Source organism: Mastomys coucha, unplaced genomic scaffold (genome assembly GCF_008632895.1).
Source record: "Mastomys coucha isolate ucsf_1 unplaced genomic scaffold, UCSF_Mcou_1 pScaffold18, whole genome shotgun sequence".
NCBI classification, from domain to species: domain Eukaryota; kingdom Metazoa; phylum Chordata; class Mammalia; order Rodentia; family Muridae; genus Mastomys; species Mastomys coucha.
Genome location: NW_022196900.1, coordinates 98,201,198 through 98,218,883, shown reverse-complemented (window position 1 = coordinate 98,218,883; position 17,686 = coordinate 98,201,198). Strand labels below are relative to the sequence as shown.

Genomic DNA, 17,686 nt, shown 5'->3' with positions numbered 1-17,686 from the left:
CCCCCCCCCCCCAGTCCTGTAACCTACGCCCAGCCTACTTCTCCTCTCCCCAGTAATTGGCTGTAGCCACTTTTATTTACAAGTCAGAGAAGATTAGCAGGCAAACTTTATACAACATCATTTAGTGTATGTGAGAATGTGCTCATGGGATTGTAAACAGACCTTGGGGGCCAGGATTTAGCATTTGTATACACAGCACCAGACCCATTCCTAATACTCTGGGCCACTGGGATCAGAAGTGTGTCCCATACAAGGTACTGTAACCAAGTAGAGCAGGTGGCAGAAACAGGACAGTGGAATACCCCCACCCCCGTGCACAACCTCCAAAACAGTGTTTCTCTGTATATAGCCCTGGCTGATCTGGAACTCAACTGTAGAGACCAGGCTGGCTTTGACTCAAGGACATCCTCCAGCCTCAGCCTCCCGAGTGTTGGGATTAAAGGCGTATGCCATCTCACCAGGCCGCATCAGGCCTTTATTCTGGTGGCTGAAAGGAGGGTGTCATACACACAGTTCCTGGAAGGACCTTTCCATGTTCTCACACGTCCATCTTCCATGTGTTGCCATGTCTAGGTAGTGTCCTCTCTCAGTGTGCTTTTGTAAGGACCGAGGCCCTACTCAGAGGGCGTCACCCTCATGACCTCAGCCCCTCCCACAGGCCCCTTCCTGGTGGCATCGCTGGTGGGTTAGGGTTCCCAAGCATGAACTGAGAGGGGCACAAGCATCCAACCTGGAGTAAGGTGCAAGCCCTGGAGGAGGCTGGTCAAGGCAGCGGCCATAACTGACTGGCTTTCGGGGCGTTGTGTTTAACCCGTCCAAGGCCAAAACCCACCTTCAGGTCAGACTTCTTCCCAGGAGTTGTTTTGTTGTTTGTTTTGTAAGAAAGGGTCTCACTGCACATGTGTGAAGCCCAGGCTAGCCTTAAACTGGATCTCCTCCTGCCCCAGCCTCCCAGGGCTGGGTAGTCAGTGGATATTCTGAGATCTCTTTAGTTTTGGTTCTAGTTGAACCTGTGTCATGGTTCATGTCTCTGACACATGGACAGGAGTGTACAAAGGATAGAGGAGGGACCCTTGGTCACAGCCACTCAGCTCTCTGACCTGTATTGGGCCTGCTCTGAGAACTTTCCAAATCAATTGAAGAGACACCCCTTATCCTGTCATACCTACTTGTCTGAGGCAGGAGCATTACTCTCTAGGGTCTGGGCCTGGGACACACATAAACACACAGTCACACACACATACATATACAAACATACACTTTCTTTCACGCATCCACATTTGTTCATACCCCTCTCTCTCACACACATCCATACTTGTGCTCATTCTCTCTCTCTCTCTCTCTCTCTCTCTCTCTCTCTCTCTCTCTCTCTCTCTCTCTCTCTCTCTCATCCACATTTGTTCACATACACTTTCTCTCAGGCTGGTTACACAGCAACTGTAGTAACTCAGACCTGAAGTGGCTTAGCCAGGCCCATCCCAGCCATCTTGGAACCAAAGAATAGGGCCAAGACAATGATCCCGAAAACTCTGAGGCATTTCTGGGTATATCAGCTATTCACAGTGACCCCCAAAACTCTGAGGCATTTCTGGGCATATCAGCTGTTCACAGTGACCCCTAAAACTCTGAGGCATCTCTGGGCATATCAGCTATTGACAGTGCTACCTAATGGAAAGGCCTGCTGCTCAGATCCTAAGGGGAGCATGGAGTAGACGGGCATGGCTCCAGCTCACCGTGGCCTAGGTCTGGGTCCTGGACAGGTGCAGCTAGCTCACTTAGGGTTCCTTTTGCTCTGTTTTGTCTTCTGAGACAATGTCTCACTGTGTAGCCTTCCCTGGCTAGCCTGGAACTTGTTAAGTAGACCAGGTTTGCCTCAAATGTCCTCCTGCCTCTGACTCCAGAGTGCTAGGATTGTTAAGTTTATGCCACCAGGCCTGGCTTAGCTCACTTTATTTTTCTCTTTTTATTTTTGCAATGGTGTCTGGCTCAGTAGCCCAGCCTGGCCTTGTACTCACAATCTTCCGGCCTCTGCCTCCTGGGTGCTGGGACTATTAAGTTTATCAGCAGGCCTGGCTGCTCTCTCAGTTCTATCACCTAGAATTTGTAGGCCTGCTCGGGGGTCATTCATGACTGGCCTGCCGCACCCCCCCCCCCCCCCCCCCCCCCCGACCAGCAGCAGGACACTTTCAACTTCCTACCTTGCACTGCGGGAGACCACACACCCTGGGGATTGCCTCTGTGACCCAGCCCATTCCCCCTCAGTGGGTACTCGAGTGTCACCTCCCTCCCTTTCCCGGGGTTGCAGGGTCACCAAGAAGAAGAAGCCTGGCAAGAAGAAGAAGACCAAGCTGGACGAGGAAGCAAGCCTGCCGCACCCCACCTTGAGCCAGCAGAAATGTGGCCAGCAGGGGGAAGGTGACGGACTTGTGGGCACCCCAGGCCTGGTGAGGGACTCATCAGACACTGGACTTGCCTCCTCGTTGGAGCACGGGGAAGGGCCCAGCAGTACAGCTGGGAGCAGCGAGCATTCCGAGCTCAGCCAGATGGGCTTGCTGATCCCCGAGATGAAGGACACCTCCATGGAGTGCCTAGGACAGCCCCTGAGCAAGGTCATTGACAAGCTCCACGGGCAGCTGGACCCTAGCACCTGGGGCTCCCATGTCGATCCTCCGGATCAGTCCTTTCGGGCCGGCTCTCCCGGGGAGGCCCCGGAGAAACCACCATTTTGCGACTTTAGTGAGGGGCTTCCAGCCCCCATGGACTTCTACCGGTTTACAGTCGAGAGTCCAAGTACTGTTGCACCAGGTGGCAGCCACCATGACCCTCCAGGGCCTAGCCAACCGCTGCATGTTCCTGGTAGCCCTGCGGCTGCTCTCCAAGAAGAAGAGGGAAGAAGAGGAGAGGGACAGACATCTCAGCCCCTAGAGGACCAGCAAGGAGAGCTTCAGGAGCCAGAGCCTCAGGAACCCGACAGCCAGTTGCCGCCTGTCAGCCAGGAGCCTGTGCCTGAACCCGTGTCCCAGCCGGAGCCTGGAACGCAGGAGGCTCTTTGCAAGCTCAAGCAGGACCAGCCCAGTCCTTGTCTGAGCAGCGCTGAGGACTCCGGGGTAGACGAGGGCCAGGGTAGCCCTTCAGAGATGACGCACCCCTCAGAGTTCAGGTGAGGGCTGTGCAAGATCCAGCAGGGATCCCGCAGGGACTGAAGGTCCAGCCTGCTGTGGCGGGTGGCAAGGAGGGTGACCTCCTTGCCTGACCTGACCTGACCCCTGCCCCTCCCCACCCTTGTTCCTGACACAGAGTAGACAATAACCACTTGCTCCTCCTCATGATCCACGTCTTTCGAGAAAACGAAGAGCAGTTGTTCAAAGTAAGTCTACCGAACCTGGGATCCATCCAGCGGCACAGAAAGGCGGGTTGAGTCACCCACGCTGTTGAGTGCGCATGCGGGTCCCACGGGGCGGGAACCCAAACTGACCGCGGTTTGCCTCGGCCCATAGATGATCCGGATGAGCACAGGGCACATGGAGGGTAATCTGCAGCTGCTCTACGTGCTACTCACAGACTGCTATGTCTACCTGCTTCGGAAAGGTGCCTGCCACCCCAGGCCAGGGTGGGTGGGGCTGAGCTCCTTCCCAACCCCCACTGTAGCTTGAAAGGGAGGGAGGTATTGCTAGCTGGGCTGAGCACCCTACCTACCTGTCATTCTGCTACACTGTCACTTCCTGTTGCAGGGCAAGGAGGGCTGGGTCTTCGCTAATGGGGCTGGGGGAGGGGAAGAGGCCAGCCAGGGTAATAGGCATTCCCGGTCTCCTCTCTCAGGGGCCACAGAGAAGCCATACCTGGTGGAAGAGGCTGTTTCTTACAATGAACTTGACTATGTGTCGGTGAGTCCAGCCTCTGCAGTTGGTGTACCCATCTAAGTACGGGGCTTCTCAGGCTACCCCTGCCCAGAGCTGTAGAGCATAGGCAACAGGCGCCAACACCCACAGAGGTACATGTGCTTGGAGACAAGAGTCAAGGGCGAAGACACCTCTTCCCATACCAGATCTCTGCCCATCTCCCCTAACTCCTCCAGACCCCAGTCTTGGTCAGAGGCCTTCTTAGTAGTGACGCCAAACATGTGGTTTCTCCCTTCCCAATCTCAGCCCACCCTTAGCATGTCCCTTATGCCAGGCAGTGGCCAAGTCCCGTGTGTTTTCTGGCAGGTTGGCCTCGACCAACAGACCGTCAAGCTGGTGTGCACCAACCGCAGGAAGCAGTTTCTGCTGGACACGGCCGACGTGGCCCTGGCTGAGTGAGTGTCAGCCCCCGCCCCTCAACAGGACAGGAGAATCAGCATCTGCCATGGGCATGGCCCTGGCGGGGGGTAGAAGGAGACACCAGTCTTTCCCCCCCAAGAGCCTGCGGTCTGCTCAGAGAGGCAGGGAAGTGGACAGTCACTGACCGACTGACTCACGTCAGCTCAGGTGACCTCAGCCCCTCAGGACCCACGGAGAGGACGGGGGCTGGTCTGAGGTCCGATGGGAGGGGAGGCACAAGGCTGGGCTGCTGTCCCGGGTGTGTCCTGGACTAGGGACATGGGAATTCCATGTGATGAGGTCCCTTCTGTACCGATTGGAGTGGTCAGGTCCTACTTCCCGGCAGTCTGGGTAGCCTACTGTCAGAGCCCAAGGCCTCTTGGACACTAGGAACAGTCAGGCCTTTTCTGGGTACCATGCAGTGATGCAGGGCCAGACCCCGGCATGCCTACTGCTGCCCAGCACCCTCAGCCTCAGCTTACTTTACGTGAGCTCTCTGGGTCAGGCATTCTCAGGGCAAAGCCCTATCTGCCAAGGACCTGTCCCCCGGCCTCTGACAGCAAACCACACTCCCTGAACAGGCTCTTCTTGGCGTCTCTGAAGTCAGCCATGGTCAAAGGTTGCCGGGAGCCACCCTACCCCAGCATCCTGACTGATGCCACCATGGAGAAGCTGGCGCTGGCTAAATTTGTCGCCCAGGAATCCAAATGTGAGGTTAGTAGCTGGTGAGGACACCCCAGTGACGCACCAGTGGTCTGCCTTAAGCCTAGCTGATACACACAGTGTCCGGGGCATCTCCCAGTCACCTGGGAAGGGTTGTCCTCCTCTAGGTCCTATGCTCTTGTCCACTTGGCTATGTCTTGAGGCCACTTTGTTCTCACAGCGGCCGTTCCCGGGGCTGGGTTCTGGGCAAGCTGAGGCCTGGCCTCACCTCTGTTGTCCGTCCCCTCCACCCCCAGGCATCCGCTGTAACTGTGCATTTCTACGGGCTTGTGCATTGGGAGGACCCCATGGAAGAGGCCCTGGGCCCCGTTCCCTGTCAGTGCTCACCCGCCGAGGGCACCATCACCAAAGAAGGCATGCTACACTACAAGGCCAGCACCTCCTACCTGGGCAAGGAACACTGGAAGGCCTGCTTCGTGGTACTCAGGTGGGAGCCCCAGCAGCCGTGGGCCCAGGCACGTGTCAAGTCCCTAGCGGGAAAGGCCCAAGGGCGGTGCCTCCCTTTTCCACGGTGCCTTAGGCTCACCCAGGGATATAGAGCTTCGCTATACAGCCAGTTCTCTGGGCCCAGGACTTCCAGGGGCCATGTTCTCCACAGCCACGTTCAGGTTCCTTCCCCACCCCCTCCATAGAGAGCAGGTCCCTGGTTCCCACGTAGTATATGGGGAATTCCTGGGGTCTTCTTAGCCAGGCCTCACCTCACTGTAACTGTGACCCCGTAGCAATGGGATCCTCTACCAGTATCCTGACCGCACGGACGTCATCCCCCTGCTCTCCGTGAACATGGGGTAAGTGTCCCAGAAAGAGGGACTGTGCCGGCGTCATGGCTAGGTGTCCTGCCTGGAGGTCAGCTGAGCCTGAACCTGGAGTCCGCTGACCTTCCGTCCCTCTCCTCGCCTTACCCAGTAACCCTCACCAGTGCCTTGGGCTTCCCAAGCTGTGAGGAGCTGTGGAGGCAGGACCCTTTTGCCTGGAGAAGGAAACCCCTTCCCAGGAATTCCAGCCAATGAGAGGCAGAGGGGCCCAGGAAATGGGTGGGCGGGCACTGGTTCTGAGCAAATGCAGTGAGTGGCTTTGTAATCTTTCCTCACCATTTTTGGGACGCCCAGGGGGTTTGGTAGTTCTGGAGGTTGTCAGATAAAGTGCTCACTTCAGTTTGAGAGTGGGAGATATAATAAGCAGTAGGATCAGAAGTTCCAGGTCGCCCTCTGCTACATAACAATTTCCAGACCAGCCTGGGCTACTTCAGACCCTGTCTTAAAAGAAAAAGAAAAGAAAAAAAAAGCTGTTACACATACACGAAAACGGTGGGTGGCTAGCTAAGCATATGCAAACGTCCCCAGAGCCTGAGGCCCAGTGTCTGCACACCTCAGCCCATCCCAGGGTCTCCCACCCCTGCCTCCGCCCTCCCATTTCACCCTCTTCCTCTGGCCCAGTGGGGAACAGTGCGGTGGCTGCCGGAGATCCAACACCACGGATCGGCCCCACGCCTTCCAGGTCATTCTGGCTGACCGGCCCTGCCTGGAGCTAAGCGCCGACAGCGAGACTGAGATGGCTGATTGGATGCAACATCTCTGCCAGGCCGTGTCCAAAGGAGTAAGCTCACCCGTGTCCACCATCATCTACCCAGCCTGGTCCACCCCCCACCCCCCACCACGCCCTCCTCTCGCAACCCTGTTACACTACTAAGGCAGAGTCTACAAGAGAGTCCTGGTGCAGGCCACCCTGAAGAAACAACCTGCCCCTCTCCCCTTCTGCCACTGTCCAGGTCATACCCCAGGGCATAGCTCCCAGCCCCTGTATCCCTTGCTGTCTGGTGATCACCGAGGACCGCCTCTTCACATGCCACGAGGACTGCCAAACCAGCTTCTTTCGCTCCCTGGGCACAGCCAGGCTGGCAGATGTCACTGCCATCTCCACAGAGCTGGGCAAGGAGTACTGTGTCCTGGTGAGTGGGCAGGAATGGGGGCACCTGTACTGCCCAAGGAATCTACGTATATTCACCTAGGACCTCCTGCCCTTAGGAGTTCTCCCAGGATAGCCCACAGCTGCTCCAGCCCTGGGTCATCTACCTGAGCTGCACTTCCGAGCTGGACCGGTTCCTGACTGCCCTGAGCTCTGGGTGGAAAGCCATCTATCAGGTACCTAGCTGTTCTTGGGACCTGGCCTCGCCTGAAGGCTACTGGGGACAGCAGTTTGCCAACAACTCTAGACAGACAGAAACTTAGGGTCAAAGAGGCAAGCCCCATTGTCAACGTGTCTGTCAAAACTAAAAATACCACCAGGAGCTGCTATTTTTGGCCTGAGCTCCGTCACTGTGGGGCTCTTGGTGGGCCTGGTGAGATGCACGGCAGACAGGCCCTCCTCCACCCCAGAGCTGGAGGAGCTTCCAGCCCTGGAGAAGTAGTGGCTTTTGTTTTTTTGTTTGGTTGGTTGGTTGGTTGGTTGGTTTTGGTTTTGGTTTTGAGCCAAGGACTTACTATGCAGCTCTAGCCAGCCTGGAATTTACAGGGAAAAATCTGTCTCTGGCTCCTGGGATGAAAGGCATGTGCCACCACGCCCAGGAGAGAAACTGTTTTATGCTCGGTGCTCCCTGCACGCTGTCATTCTGGGGCAGCTCTAAACTGAGCCAGAGATGGAAAACAGTCAAGAACAGATCCCCTCACCTAGTGAATTCCAGGTCGACCGAGAGCTGAGCCTGAGGGTCTGTGTACGGAGTAGGAGAGAAACTCGAAACATGGAAGGTGTTCCCAAAGGGGTATGCAGGGCCCTGAAGGTCGTCCATGACTCCTGGGAGAGCAGCCTGCAGCCCTCGTGCTTTCTGCTTGTCCAAACACAGGTAGACCTTCCTCACAAGGCCATCCAGGAAGCTTCCATCAAGCAGAAATTTGAAGACGCCCTGAGCCTCATCCACAGCGCCTGGCAGCGGAGCGACAGCCTCTGCCGCGGCAGGGCCTCCCGGGACCCCTGGTGCTGAGGCGTGGCTAGGCAGCACTGTGGGCAGACAGGAAGGAGGCGGGCTGACCGGGCTTCTATGCTGCGGTGTGCCACCATGGTGTTTCAGGGCCGGGGGTCGGCAGCCCACTGCTGCCTTGGGGGCGGCAGAACCACTTGGTGTGGCTCGAGGCAGGAATTCAGAGTCAGCGCCTGGCACCATAGGCATCCTGCCCCACGGTAGTGACTAGCAGTCACTGGGGCAGAAGGTCTGAGCCCTGTGGGCTCTGAGGACACTTGGTGTCCCCTGGCCACCACTTTAGTCCTCACCATCTGCTCAGGGTGACGGAGAGAACGACAGCATCCATTTAAGCAGAAGCAAAGAGACCGGGAAGGTGGGTGGGTGTACCATCTTCCTCTTCTGGGTCAGGGGCCTGGGCGGATGGTCAGGGCCCCCTGGGGGTCCTGAGTGCCCGGCTACCCTTGTTCGTTTTTGAACACTGTCCCCATCACACAGGGAAAGGTGAACACTAGAGATCCATCTGTGCATGCCCCCTCTCACAAATCCACCCCACGCGCAGCGGCCTGCCTCGCGCAGCGGCCTGCCTCGCGCTCGCGCAGCCTGGGCCCAGCCAGCAGGCAGCACTCCATGAACGCTCCATGGCTGCCAGGGGGCCCTGCATGTCCACAGCCCTGCCCCTCTTCCTCAAACACAGCAGAGCTTGTAGGACCAGGGATCCGTTGGCTCCTCTTGCCGGGAGCAAAGGAGAGAGGCTGAGAGAGGAGCAGAGCCCATGAGCGCGGTGGCATCTTTGACACCTGACGACCGACCCCTGCTCAGCTAGAGCTGGCCGTTCTTGAGGTCTCTGTTAGGTCCCTCGAGGGACGGGCCAGGTGGATTGCGGTTTGTTTTTTAAAATAAAATTGATGTTATATTGCTGAGACGTGTCACTGACCCTCTTTTAGTGTGAGGAGGGTGGAGGAGTGCCCCCCATCTCTATTGTCTGGGAGGGCACACAGAGAGAGGGGAGGAAGGGAGAGAGAAAAATCAGCCCCAGGTTGGCCTTGGCAGCTCTGGGGCTCTGCTGCCTGGAGAAGGAAGGCCCTGGAAATCCCTGTGCCTTCCTGTTTCCTGCATGGCCACCACAAGAGGGAATCTGGTGGCCTGGTTGTTAAGGTAAATGGCTAGAACCACCAGGATTACCGCCACAGGGCTCTTCTATTTCATTGCACACGGGGACTCTGCAGTTTGGGGTGAGCACTGCTGAGGCACTAGAAGTTGGGGACACAGGAGGGTTATGGACCGCCTTTCACTGCGTGCAGCAGGCTCTTGTCACATCCCTCTCCCAGAGGCCCTTCTGGACTCACTCTCCCCTCCTGGGCAGCACCATCTCCACAGCGCTTACCTGCCCGTCATGAGTGGAGAAACCAGAAGGTGGAAAATTCTATAAATAAGCACTTGTCCAGTTTCTCAATACATGCACTGGTTTGCATACTGTGTGCAACCTGCACAGATGTTGCTCATCGGGTTGTCCAGCGCATCCAGGCTGCATACATCATTAGGCACCAGGTTTTCACATTGACTGGGGGTGAAGCAGGATTTGTATTCAAGTAACCCTTTTTTAAATAATAGCCCTCAAAGTTGCCCTCTGTGTCGGTCATGTGTGTATTCCCTCATACACACATGCACACACATACAGGATAACCTAAGCTATTTAGTGAGACCCTGTCTTTTTTAAAAAGGCATTCACATCAATGGTATTTTTAGGGTGTGATATCACACGCCTTTAACTCCACCAATTGGAAGGTAGAGGCAGGCAGATCTCATGTGAGTTCCAGGCCAGTCTGGTCTCCATAGTTCCAGGACAGCCAAAGCTGCACAGAGCAACCCTGTCTGAAAATAAAATAGAATTAACGGGATTGGAAAATTTGCTCAGTGGTTAGAGCACTGAACTAGCTACTCCTCCAGAGGGCCAGGGTTCAATTCCCAGCACCCACATTGTAGCTCAGACACATGTGTAACTCCAGTTCCAGAGTATAGAGCACCCTTTCTGGCCTCCTTGGGCACCAGGCACACACACACACACACACACACACACACACATAAGCAAAACACCCATATACATAAAAAAGTAAGAGACAAAACAGGTATGGATGCTTGTGCTACCAGCACAGGGGTGGGGTTGGGGGGGGGAGCAGGAGGCAGACAGAGCCAGCCATGAGTTTGAAGGCTGCCTGGGCAGCACAATGAGTCCTTAAGAATGAGATACCACATCACACGAAACTGAACAATCTCACCAATGGCTCTGCAGGACTCTGCCCCCCCACACACACACGTTTACTCTTGTTGAAATGGAACTATAAAACTGGGTGTGATGGCCTACACTTTTAATCCCAGCACTTGTGAGGCAGAGGCAGGTGGATCTCTGGGAGTTTGTGGCCATCTGGTCTACTTAGCTAGTTTCAGGGCCAGCCAGAATTACATAGAAAGACCTTGTTTCAAAAAACAAAAAAGATATTAAATGAATAAACCTTTAAAAGAAAGAAAGAGAGAAGGACAGAGAGAGAGAGAACGGGGCTATAATCTGGCAGAGGTAGAAATAGCACAGTTAACCAGGTAGTGGTGGCACATGCCTTTATCCTAGCACTTGGGAGGCAGAGGCAGGTGGATTTCTGAGTTCGAGGCCAGCCTGGTCTACAAAGTGAGTTCCAGGACAGCCAGGGGCTACACAGAGAAACCCTGTCTCGAAAAACCAAAAAGAGAAACAAAGAAAGAAAGGAAGGAAGGAAGGAAGGAAGGAAGGAAGGAAGGGGGAAAGAAAGAAAGAAAGAAAGAAAGAGAGGGAAGAAAGAAGGGAAGAAAGAAAGGGAAGAAAGAAATGGCACAGTTGCTGGTTGGCCGTGCTTATGGCCAAGTCACCACAAGCCCAGGGCTTTAGCTGGAGCCTAACAGAGACCAGAGATGGGACAGGAAGTCTAGAGGACGAGGAAGAATGCCCTCCCTACTCTAGCCTGGCTCTTCCTGCCCACTGTCCTTTCAGTCACAAGTGACCTTTCCTCCAGATCCCAGGGCCCAGGCCCGCCCTGGCCAGCAGCAGCTGGGATTGGTCTGAGCCAGAGGAGGTGTGTTTAGATTCCCACAGCCCTGCTTATGAACTGCAGGTGGAGTTCCAAGACAACCAGGGGCCTCCAAGCAGTGGCAGGATCTCTGCCCTCTAGACATAGCGCTGGCACCCTTTGATCCCCAGCTCTATGGCCATGCAAGGGTGCAGACTGCCTAGACACGACCACCTACAGCCTGTGCCATGAAGCTGACCAGGGCACAGGTGGCTCCTGCTGTCGATGCGAGGGAGATGGTGTCCCCGGCTGTGGATCTGGTGCTGGGTGCCTCAGCCTGCTGCCTGGCCTGTGTATTCACCAATCCCCTGGAAGTGGTAAAGACCCGTCTACAACTGCAAGGGGAACTGCAGGCCCCAGGCACCTACCCACGGCCCTACCGGGGCTTTGTGTCTTCTGTTGCAGCTGTTGCCCGGGCTGATGGGCTGTGGGGCCTGCAGAAGGGGCTGGCTGCTGGCCTTCTCTACCAGGGCCTCATGAATGGTGTCCGTTTCTACTGCTATAGCCTGGCATGCCAGGCTGGCCTCACCCAGCAACCAGGTGGCACTGTGGTGGCAGGTGCCGTGGCTGGGGCGTTGGGAGCCTTTGTGGGGAGTCCTGCTTACCTGGTAAGTGCCTTCTCCTTCCCTTACAACCGAGTAACCAACCTGACCAGTGGACTTTGTAGCCCTGGGATGGGCGGGTGGGGCACTTTGGGAGGGGACTGTTCGCTGGGAATATCTGCCTCAAACCTGGAATCTGCCCTCGCCCTGACTCTTGCTTCTTTGGGGGCCATGCCCACTGACCTTAGTTGGGAGAGGAAGCAGGTTATAAAGTAGGTAGGTTCTAGTCCTTGCTTGCCTGTGGTTGCACCTAGGGAGCCTGGCCCAGGGTAAGAATAAAAGCTGCCATAGAGCAGAGGGTGTTTGTGTCCTGGTCGAGGCACTGAATGCTTCACTCTGTCCTTGAGAGTGGCAACACAGAGTCCCAAAGATCTCCTTAAGAAACCGGAGCCACCGAGATGCATGCCCAGGCCTCAGGATGTGGCTCAGTTGGTATTGTGCTTGCCTAGCACGTACTTAGCCCTGGGTTTGTTCCCAAGAACAACATAAGCCAAGCTTGGCACTGCCTGCCTACCCATAATCCCAGCGTTTGAGAGGTAGAGGCAGGAAAATCAGAATTAAGGTCATGGTGACGCAACCCATTTGGGGTCAGCCTGGGGTACATGAAACACTGTCTCAAATTTTAAAATAATAAAAGTGAGCTCTGGCCAACCAAGACTGTCTCTGAGCTTCAGATGTAGGGCGTCAGGGATACCATGCAGGACTGGGGCTCAAACATGCTCAGCTCAGTCCCCAGGCTCTATCTTAGAGCTGCTATCCGCTCTGTATTTACAGGTGAAGACGCAGCTGCAGGCCCAGACGGTGGCTGCCGTGGCGGTGGGCCATCAGCACCAGCATCAGGTAAGACATGTTCCTGAGGCGCCAGGCTATGCAGGCGGCTGCAGCTCTCTAGTGACCCACACCATCTCCTCCCTACAGGGTGTCCTGAGTGCCCTGGAGACCATCTGGCGCCAACAAGGCATGCTGGGGCTATGGCGGGGTGTGGGTGGGGCTGTGCCCCGAGTCACAGTGGGTTCAGCTGCCCAGCTGGCCACCTTTACCTCTGCCAAGGCATGGGTACAGGATCGACAGGTAAGGAGCTAGGAACACCAACGCAGACAGGGCATGGAAAGTTTCCTGCCTCTTTCACACAGGGTTGGTGACAGGTGGGGCCCAAAACAAAACCTGTTTTTGTTTTTTTTGTTTTTTTTTTTTTGGTTTTTCGAGACAGGGTTTCTCTCTATAGCCCTGGCTGTCCTGGAACTCACTTTGTAGACCAGGCTGGCCTCGAACTCGGAGATCCACCTGCCTCTGCCTCCCAAGTGCTGGGATTAAAGGTGTGCGCCACCACCGCCCGGCTACAAAACCTGTTCTTGCCGAACATGGTGAGGCACACTTACGTTCCTAACACTTAGGATGCTGAGGCAGGGGGATGTCTAGAAGCTTAAGTGGTCCTTGACTACACAGAGTTCAAAGTAGGCCCAGGCTACCTACGTGAGACCCTGTCAAAAGAGAAAAAGGAAGAAAGACAGGGGACATGGGAAAGGAAAAAAGAGAAAGGGGTAGAGAGGAGGGAGAAGAGAAGGAAGGGGGGGGGTTGCAGCTAAGATGGTGATCCTCACCTGTGGTCTCAGAACTTAGAAGGTGGAGGCAGGAGGATTGCAAGTTGGAGAACACCCTGCCGCATAATAAGACCTGTCTCAACCAAGAGAGAATGTGCATGCTTGAGGAAGGATGGTATGGAGGGAGGGAGAAAATAAAGTTGTTGGCGCTGCCATTGTAGTTGTGACCTAGCCTTCGTGTCCGACAGGAGTTTGGGGAGGTCATCAGTGAACTCTAAAATCATGAAGGAATTCAGGGTTGACATCGGGAGTTGGAAATGGCTGAAGATATCAAATTTGCTCACCCACCCCAGCTTCCAGCCCTCATGGGCTTGGGGCAGGGGGAGCTCAGTAGGGGTGAGTAAAGGTGATGGGGAGGGTCAACAGCTTGTGCCATCTCCGCAGTGGGTGTTGGAGGACAGCTGGCTGGTGACCCTGGCTGGAGGCATGATCAGCAGTATAGCCGTGGTTGCAGTGATGACCCCTCTCGACGTCGTCAGCACTCGGCTGTACAATCAGCCGGTGGACAGAGCTGGCAGGGTGAGCAGGGGAGAAGGGAACGGGAGATGGGGGGACACGGGACACACACACACACACACACACACACACAGAGCCGCCAGGGGACACGCACCATATTCACAACACATGAACAGGCAAGTCTCAAGGCCTTTGACTGGATTTCATTCTGTTTCCTGATGAGGAAATCAACTCAGAGAGATCGAGTGACCTGGCTGAGGTGGGCCAGGTGATCAGTAGAAAAGACAGGGTTGGAATCGTGGCCTTCCTATCATAATGCCAACAGGAAGTGCGAGGACAAAGGTGTGCCCCTGAAGGAGGCTATCTGCCTGCAGGCAAAGGCTCCTTTGGATTGGCATCACAGTCTATAATCCTCCCAGATGGGCACAGATGCTGCTGCTGCTTTTTTTAAAAAGATGTATTTGTTTATGTATGCAAGTACAATGTCACTCTCTTCAGACACACCAGAAGAGGGCATTCGATCCCATTACAGATGGTTGTGAGCCACCATGTGGTTGCTGGGATTTGAATTCAAGACCTTCGGAAGAACAGCCAGTGCTGAGCCATCTCTCCAGCCCCCAGGTGCTGCTTCTGACACCAGCAGACACACTTGGCTATGTCATCTGGGACCCTCAACTCTTCCCCCCATGTTTATCCCCAGGGCCAGCTGTACAGGGGCCTCGTTGATTGCCTGGTGAAGATCTGTCAACAGGAGGGACCCCTGGCACTCTACAAGGGCCTAGGCCCTGCCTACCTGCGTTTGGGTCCCCACACCATCCTTAGCATGTTCTTCTGGGATGAACTTCGGAAACTGGCCACAAGGGCCCAGCACCAGGGCACCTAGACTCATCCCTCATCCCACCGCCAAGCCTGGCATTGGGTGGATGTGATGGCCTGCTTCAGTAAGACTGGCTACCCAGAGCAACCTTCAGTCAGGCCTTGCCACAAGTCAGGGGGAAGGGGCAAGGAATGGTGGACAACTGGGATCCACTGAGCCCCAGGACTGGTGTGCCCCGAGTTGCCACCCCTTGCATCCTTTCTCTCCCCTGGGTTACCATGCCTTAGCTCATGGCCACAGTAGTGCCTGCGTGTAAAGATTCCCATTAGGAGAGCCACGGAGCTGCACTGGCTCCTTAGTCCCCCACCCACTGTGTGGCCACACAAGCCTCTCTCAGCATAAGGAAATTGAGACTGAGGGGAGCCATCTCTCTGGCTGGAGCTACATACATTTGCCGTGATGGAGCCAGGACTGGAGTTTAACTCTGCCTTCCTCCAGACAATGCTCTCAGCAAGGATGCTGCTACATCAGTACTATTGGACTTCGTGTCTCTCAGAGGCCACTGCATGTGAGGAGACCCATGATTGTGCCACAAGGGAGTCCTTGGTGTCCCTAGAGTCTAGTTGGCCAAGGCCAGTTATCAAACCAAGTTCTGAAGCCTCTATGGCTTAACAAAACAAACAAAAAAAACCTGTTTTCCTACCTTCTAAAGCTGGAGGCTCAAGAAGGTATTGGCAGTGTTAGCGTCTCTCTTTGCTTTTATTTCAGTTTTCTGTGGTGCTGTGGTAGAGCCAGGGCCTAGGCTTGTTAGTCATGTGATCTGCCAGTGGTCTACACCCCCAGCCCAAGGCTGACTTCTCCTTGACTTTAAAGTGAGCCGCTTCCTTGAGTCTTCTCTGAATCGGAGACAAGTCAGCTTTCCTCAGGCTGGGGACATACATCAGTCAGCAGACTGTCCACCACTGCTCACGGGGGACATAGGTCAGTCAGCAGACTGTCCACCTCTGCTCACGAGGCTCCTAGTTCCATCCCCAGCACCTAATGAACTGGGCATGATGGCACATGCTCGTAATCTCAGCCCTAGGGAGGTAGAGGCAGGAGGACCCGGAGTTCAAAGCCATCCTCAGCTCCATAGTGAGTTTGAGGTCAGCCTGGATTCCATGAGAGCCAGAGAGGAGAGAGAGGAAAAGGGGGTTAGGGAGGGAGGAAAGGGAGAGAGAGAAAGAGAGGAGGAGGAGAAGGGGGAGGAGGAGGGTAGGGAGATGGAGACCCAGTTATGTTGGATAGGACCCACACAGGGATTGCATATGCTCGCTCGGCCTCTATAGTCACTTCCTGGGGGACTGGATTAGATCTTCAGCAGCAGTCTTGGTGTATTTGAGTTCAGGCTTCCTGTTTGTGTATCTCCAGAGGAGCTCAGGCGTTGGGAGGAGGGTGCCTGTCCACGTGGGTCACCGAGGGGCCCTCTCTCCAGACTGCAGCCACCCTCCACCACAGGAACAGGTGTGTAAGGCACCCAGTAGCCTTTCTACTACGAAAGTGGACACCCACTGTTGGCCAGGTACCTCAGCCACCTTCGCTAACCACATCCCAAGTGGGAAAAACTACTCCAGGTGAACACTCCAATAAAGTTTTCTATTTTGTGTACTTTGGCGACTCCACTCGGCTTCCCTGTCCCTGCCCCGCCCCAAACCCTCAACTCTCTCGAGCCTTTTCTAGGAAGGACCCAGAAAGCAGAGCTCACCTGCCCAGGTGAGGACTGCCACCTAGTGGACCCAAGGGGAACTGTATGGCCCCGAGATAGACCGCACTCAACCTGAGACTTAAGGGGATTCCAAGCCCTTCTTTTCTTGTGGCCTGAAGAAGCTGACCTACTAATTTTCAGAAGCCTGCAGAGACAGAGCCTGAAAAGACCTAGCGCTGTGGGATGAACCCCTGCTTTGAGAACTTGAGAGGGCCAACTCATACTTCAGGTTGAGTGCCGGCCACACCTGAGAGGGGGAAAGGCCAGGTGAGCTGGCCGAGAAGGGACTTCCGGGAGGCATGGTGGCCTTGAAGTCTAGCGGGTACAGACCAGAACTGCTTTGCCCTTGAAGCCTAAATGGGAAGCCAGCAGTGGCTGCGCTGCCGGCTGACAGCGCCGCTGAATCCTGCAAGCTGGAAGATCTAAGGCGGCTGGCTCTCCGGCCCCGCCTCCAGGCCTTTGACCCTTTCCTAGTCCCTCCCCTGTCCTCTAGAGACACCTTTGACCGGTGATATCATTGGGTCTGTCCCAGCGCAGACCCGGCCTGAGGCTGAGGCTGGATTCCTGGAGGCTGCCATGTTCTCCCTGCCTTCCCTGTCCTCCTGGCTCCCCAACCTCCCTTCCTTTGAGTGGGGTTCCAGTCTCTTCGACAGCCTCCTGCAAGGTGAGCGCCTCTGGGATGCACACCTGGGTCCCCGTCCCTCTCTCGGGTGGGCGGAGTGCAAGGGTGGGCCCCACTATCCACGTGGGGGCCCGGCTCAGGACTGCCCCCTGCACTCACTTAGCCTCCGCCCCGACTATCCTAATGCCCCCTTCACCCTCTCCTTTGTCCGGCTCAGGCCTGATCGGGGCCCTTGGAGTCTCGGTTCTCAACAGTCTCCTGAAAGTTTACTTCTTCGTGGCCTGTGTCAAGTGAGTGCCCACGTCGGTCCCACCCAGCCCCGCCCAGGCAGTTGGCCCTGAGTGGAGTCTGATCTCTCTTAGAAAGGGCTGAGAGTGGAGCTGGGGCCCTGGCATCCCTCCCAGGACAGGACCCCTGCCTCTCAGTCCGCACCCATTCTGCCCCCACAGTGACCCCCAGCGGCAGCCCCAAAAGCAGCGGCTGCGAGCGCAATGGGCCTCGTTGGAAATGGTGCATCTGGCTGGTCTGGCCCTGTTCTTGACCGTGATAGGGGCCCGGGTAGCCGCCCTCGTGGTCTTGGAGTTCTCCCTCCGGGCTGTATCCACACTGTTGTCCCTGGGCAAGGTGAGACGACAGCGTGGGGGCCACTCTGGGCCTCTTCCATCCCCTGGATTGGGAAGTAGGGCCTAGTGACACCCACCCACCCGCCCCCTTTTCCTTCAGGTGGAAACCTTAGATTGCAGTTTGTTCCCTGGTAGCACGAGACAGGCCT

The 17,686-nt window shown here is 55.7% G+C and overlaps 3 protein-coding genes across 5 annotated transcripts in view; all 3 read left to right on the top strand.

Moving 5' to 3' along the window:
• The window catches only part of Plekhm2 (pleckstrin homology and RUN domain containing M2), a 41,843-nt gene extending 32,946 nt beyond the window's left edge, over positions 1 to 8,897 (top strand). For 2 of the 3 annotated variants that reach the window (XM_031379347.1, XM_031379346.1), the window contains 12 exons: positions 2,306 to 3,160; positions 3,298 to 3,367; positions 3,498 to 3,588; positions 3,820 to 3,884; positions 4,206 to 4,294; positions 4,880 to 5,012; positions 5,258 to 5,448; positions 5,744 to 5,809; positions 6,458 to 6,617; positions 6,790 to 6,969; positions 7,046 to 7,162; positions 7,861 to 8,897. In XM_031379347.1, coding sequence (XP_031235207.1) covers positions 2,306 to 3,160; positions 3,298 to 3,367; positions 3,498 to 3,588; positions 3,820 to 3,884; positions 4,206 to 4,294; positions 4,880 to 5,012; positions 5,258 to 5,448; positions 5,744 to 5,809; positions 6,458 to 6,617; positions 6,790 to 6,969; positions 7,046 to 7,162; positions 7,861 to 7,998 — 2,155 coding nt within the window. In that variant the 3' untranslated portion in view covers positions 7,999 to 8,897. Of the gene's footprint in view, positions 1 to 2,305; positions 3,161 to 3,297; positions 3,368 to 3,497; positions 3,589 to 3,819; positions 3,885 to 4,205; positions 4,295 to 4,879; positions 5,013 to 5,257; positions 5,449 to 5,743; positions 5,810 to 6,457; positions 6,618 to 6,789; positions 6,970 to 7,045; positions 7,163 to 7,860 lie in introns of those variants that run through there. The other variant, XR_004121166.1, reaches the window with a different exon arrangement.
• A 2,226-nt stretch (positions 8,898 to 11,123) lies between these two features.
• Slc25a34 (solute carrier family 25 member 34) lies at positions 11,124 to 15,545 on the top strand. The gene is made up of 5 exons (XM_031376965.1): positions 11,124 to 11,680; positions 12,449 to 12,514; positions 12,593 to 12,745; positions 13,660 to 13,794; positions 14,432 to 15,545. The coding sequence occupies exons 1-5, from the start codon at positions 11,261 to 11,263 to the stop codon at positions 14,612 to 14,614; spliced, it is 957 nt and encodes a 318-aa protein (XP_031232825.1). The 5' UTR covers positions 11,124 to 11,260; the 3' UTR covers positions 14,615 to 15,545.
• Positions 15,546 to 16,825: 1,280 nt separating this feature from the next.
• Positions 16,826 to 17,686, top strand: part of Tmem82 (transmembrane protein 82) — a 3,864-nt gene continuing 3,003 nt past the window's right edge. Inside the window, exons 1-3 of the mRNA XM_031376964.1 lie at positions 16,826 to 16,956; positions 17,132 to 17,204; positions 17,364 to 17,538. Coding sequence (XP_031232824.1) covers positions 16,869 to 16,956; positions 17,132 to 17,204; positions 17,364 to 17,538 — 336 coding nt within the window. The 5' untranslated portion in view covers positions 16,826 to 16,868. The remainder of the gene's footprint in view (positions 16,957 to 17,131; positions 17,205 to 17,363; positions 17,539 to 17,686) is intronic.

What these genes read in the sequence shown, in the direction of transcription:
- Slc25a34 (XM_031376965.1), top strand. Translation starts at nt 11,261, where the DNA reads ATGAAGCTGACCAGGGCACAGGTGGCTCCTGCTGTCGATGCGAGGGAG. An exon ending in GCCATCAGCACCAGCATCAG is followed by an intron (nt 12,515 to 12,592) that starts GTAAGACATGTT and finishes TCCTCCCTACAG; the next exon opens with GGTGTCCTGAGTGCCCTGGA. An exon ending in CGGTGGACAGAGCTGGCAGG is followed by an intron (nt 13,795 to 14,431) that starts GTGAGCAGGGGA and finishes GTTTATCCCCAG; the next exon opens with GGCCAGCTGTACAGGGGCCT.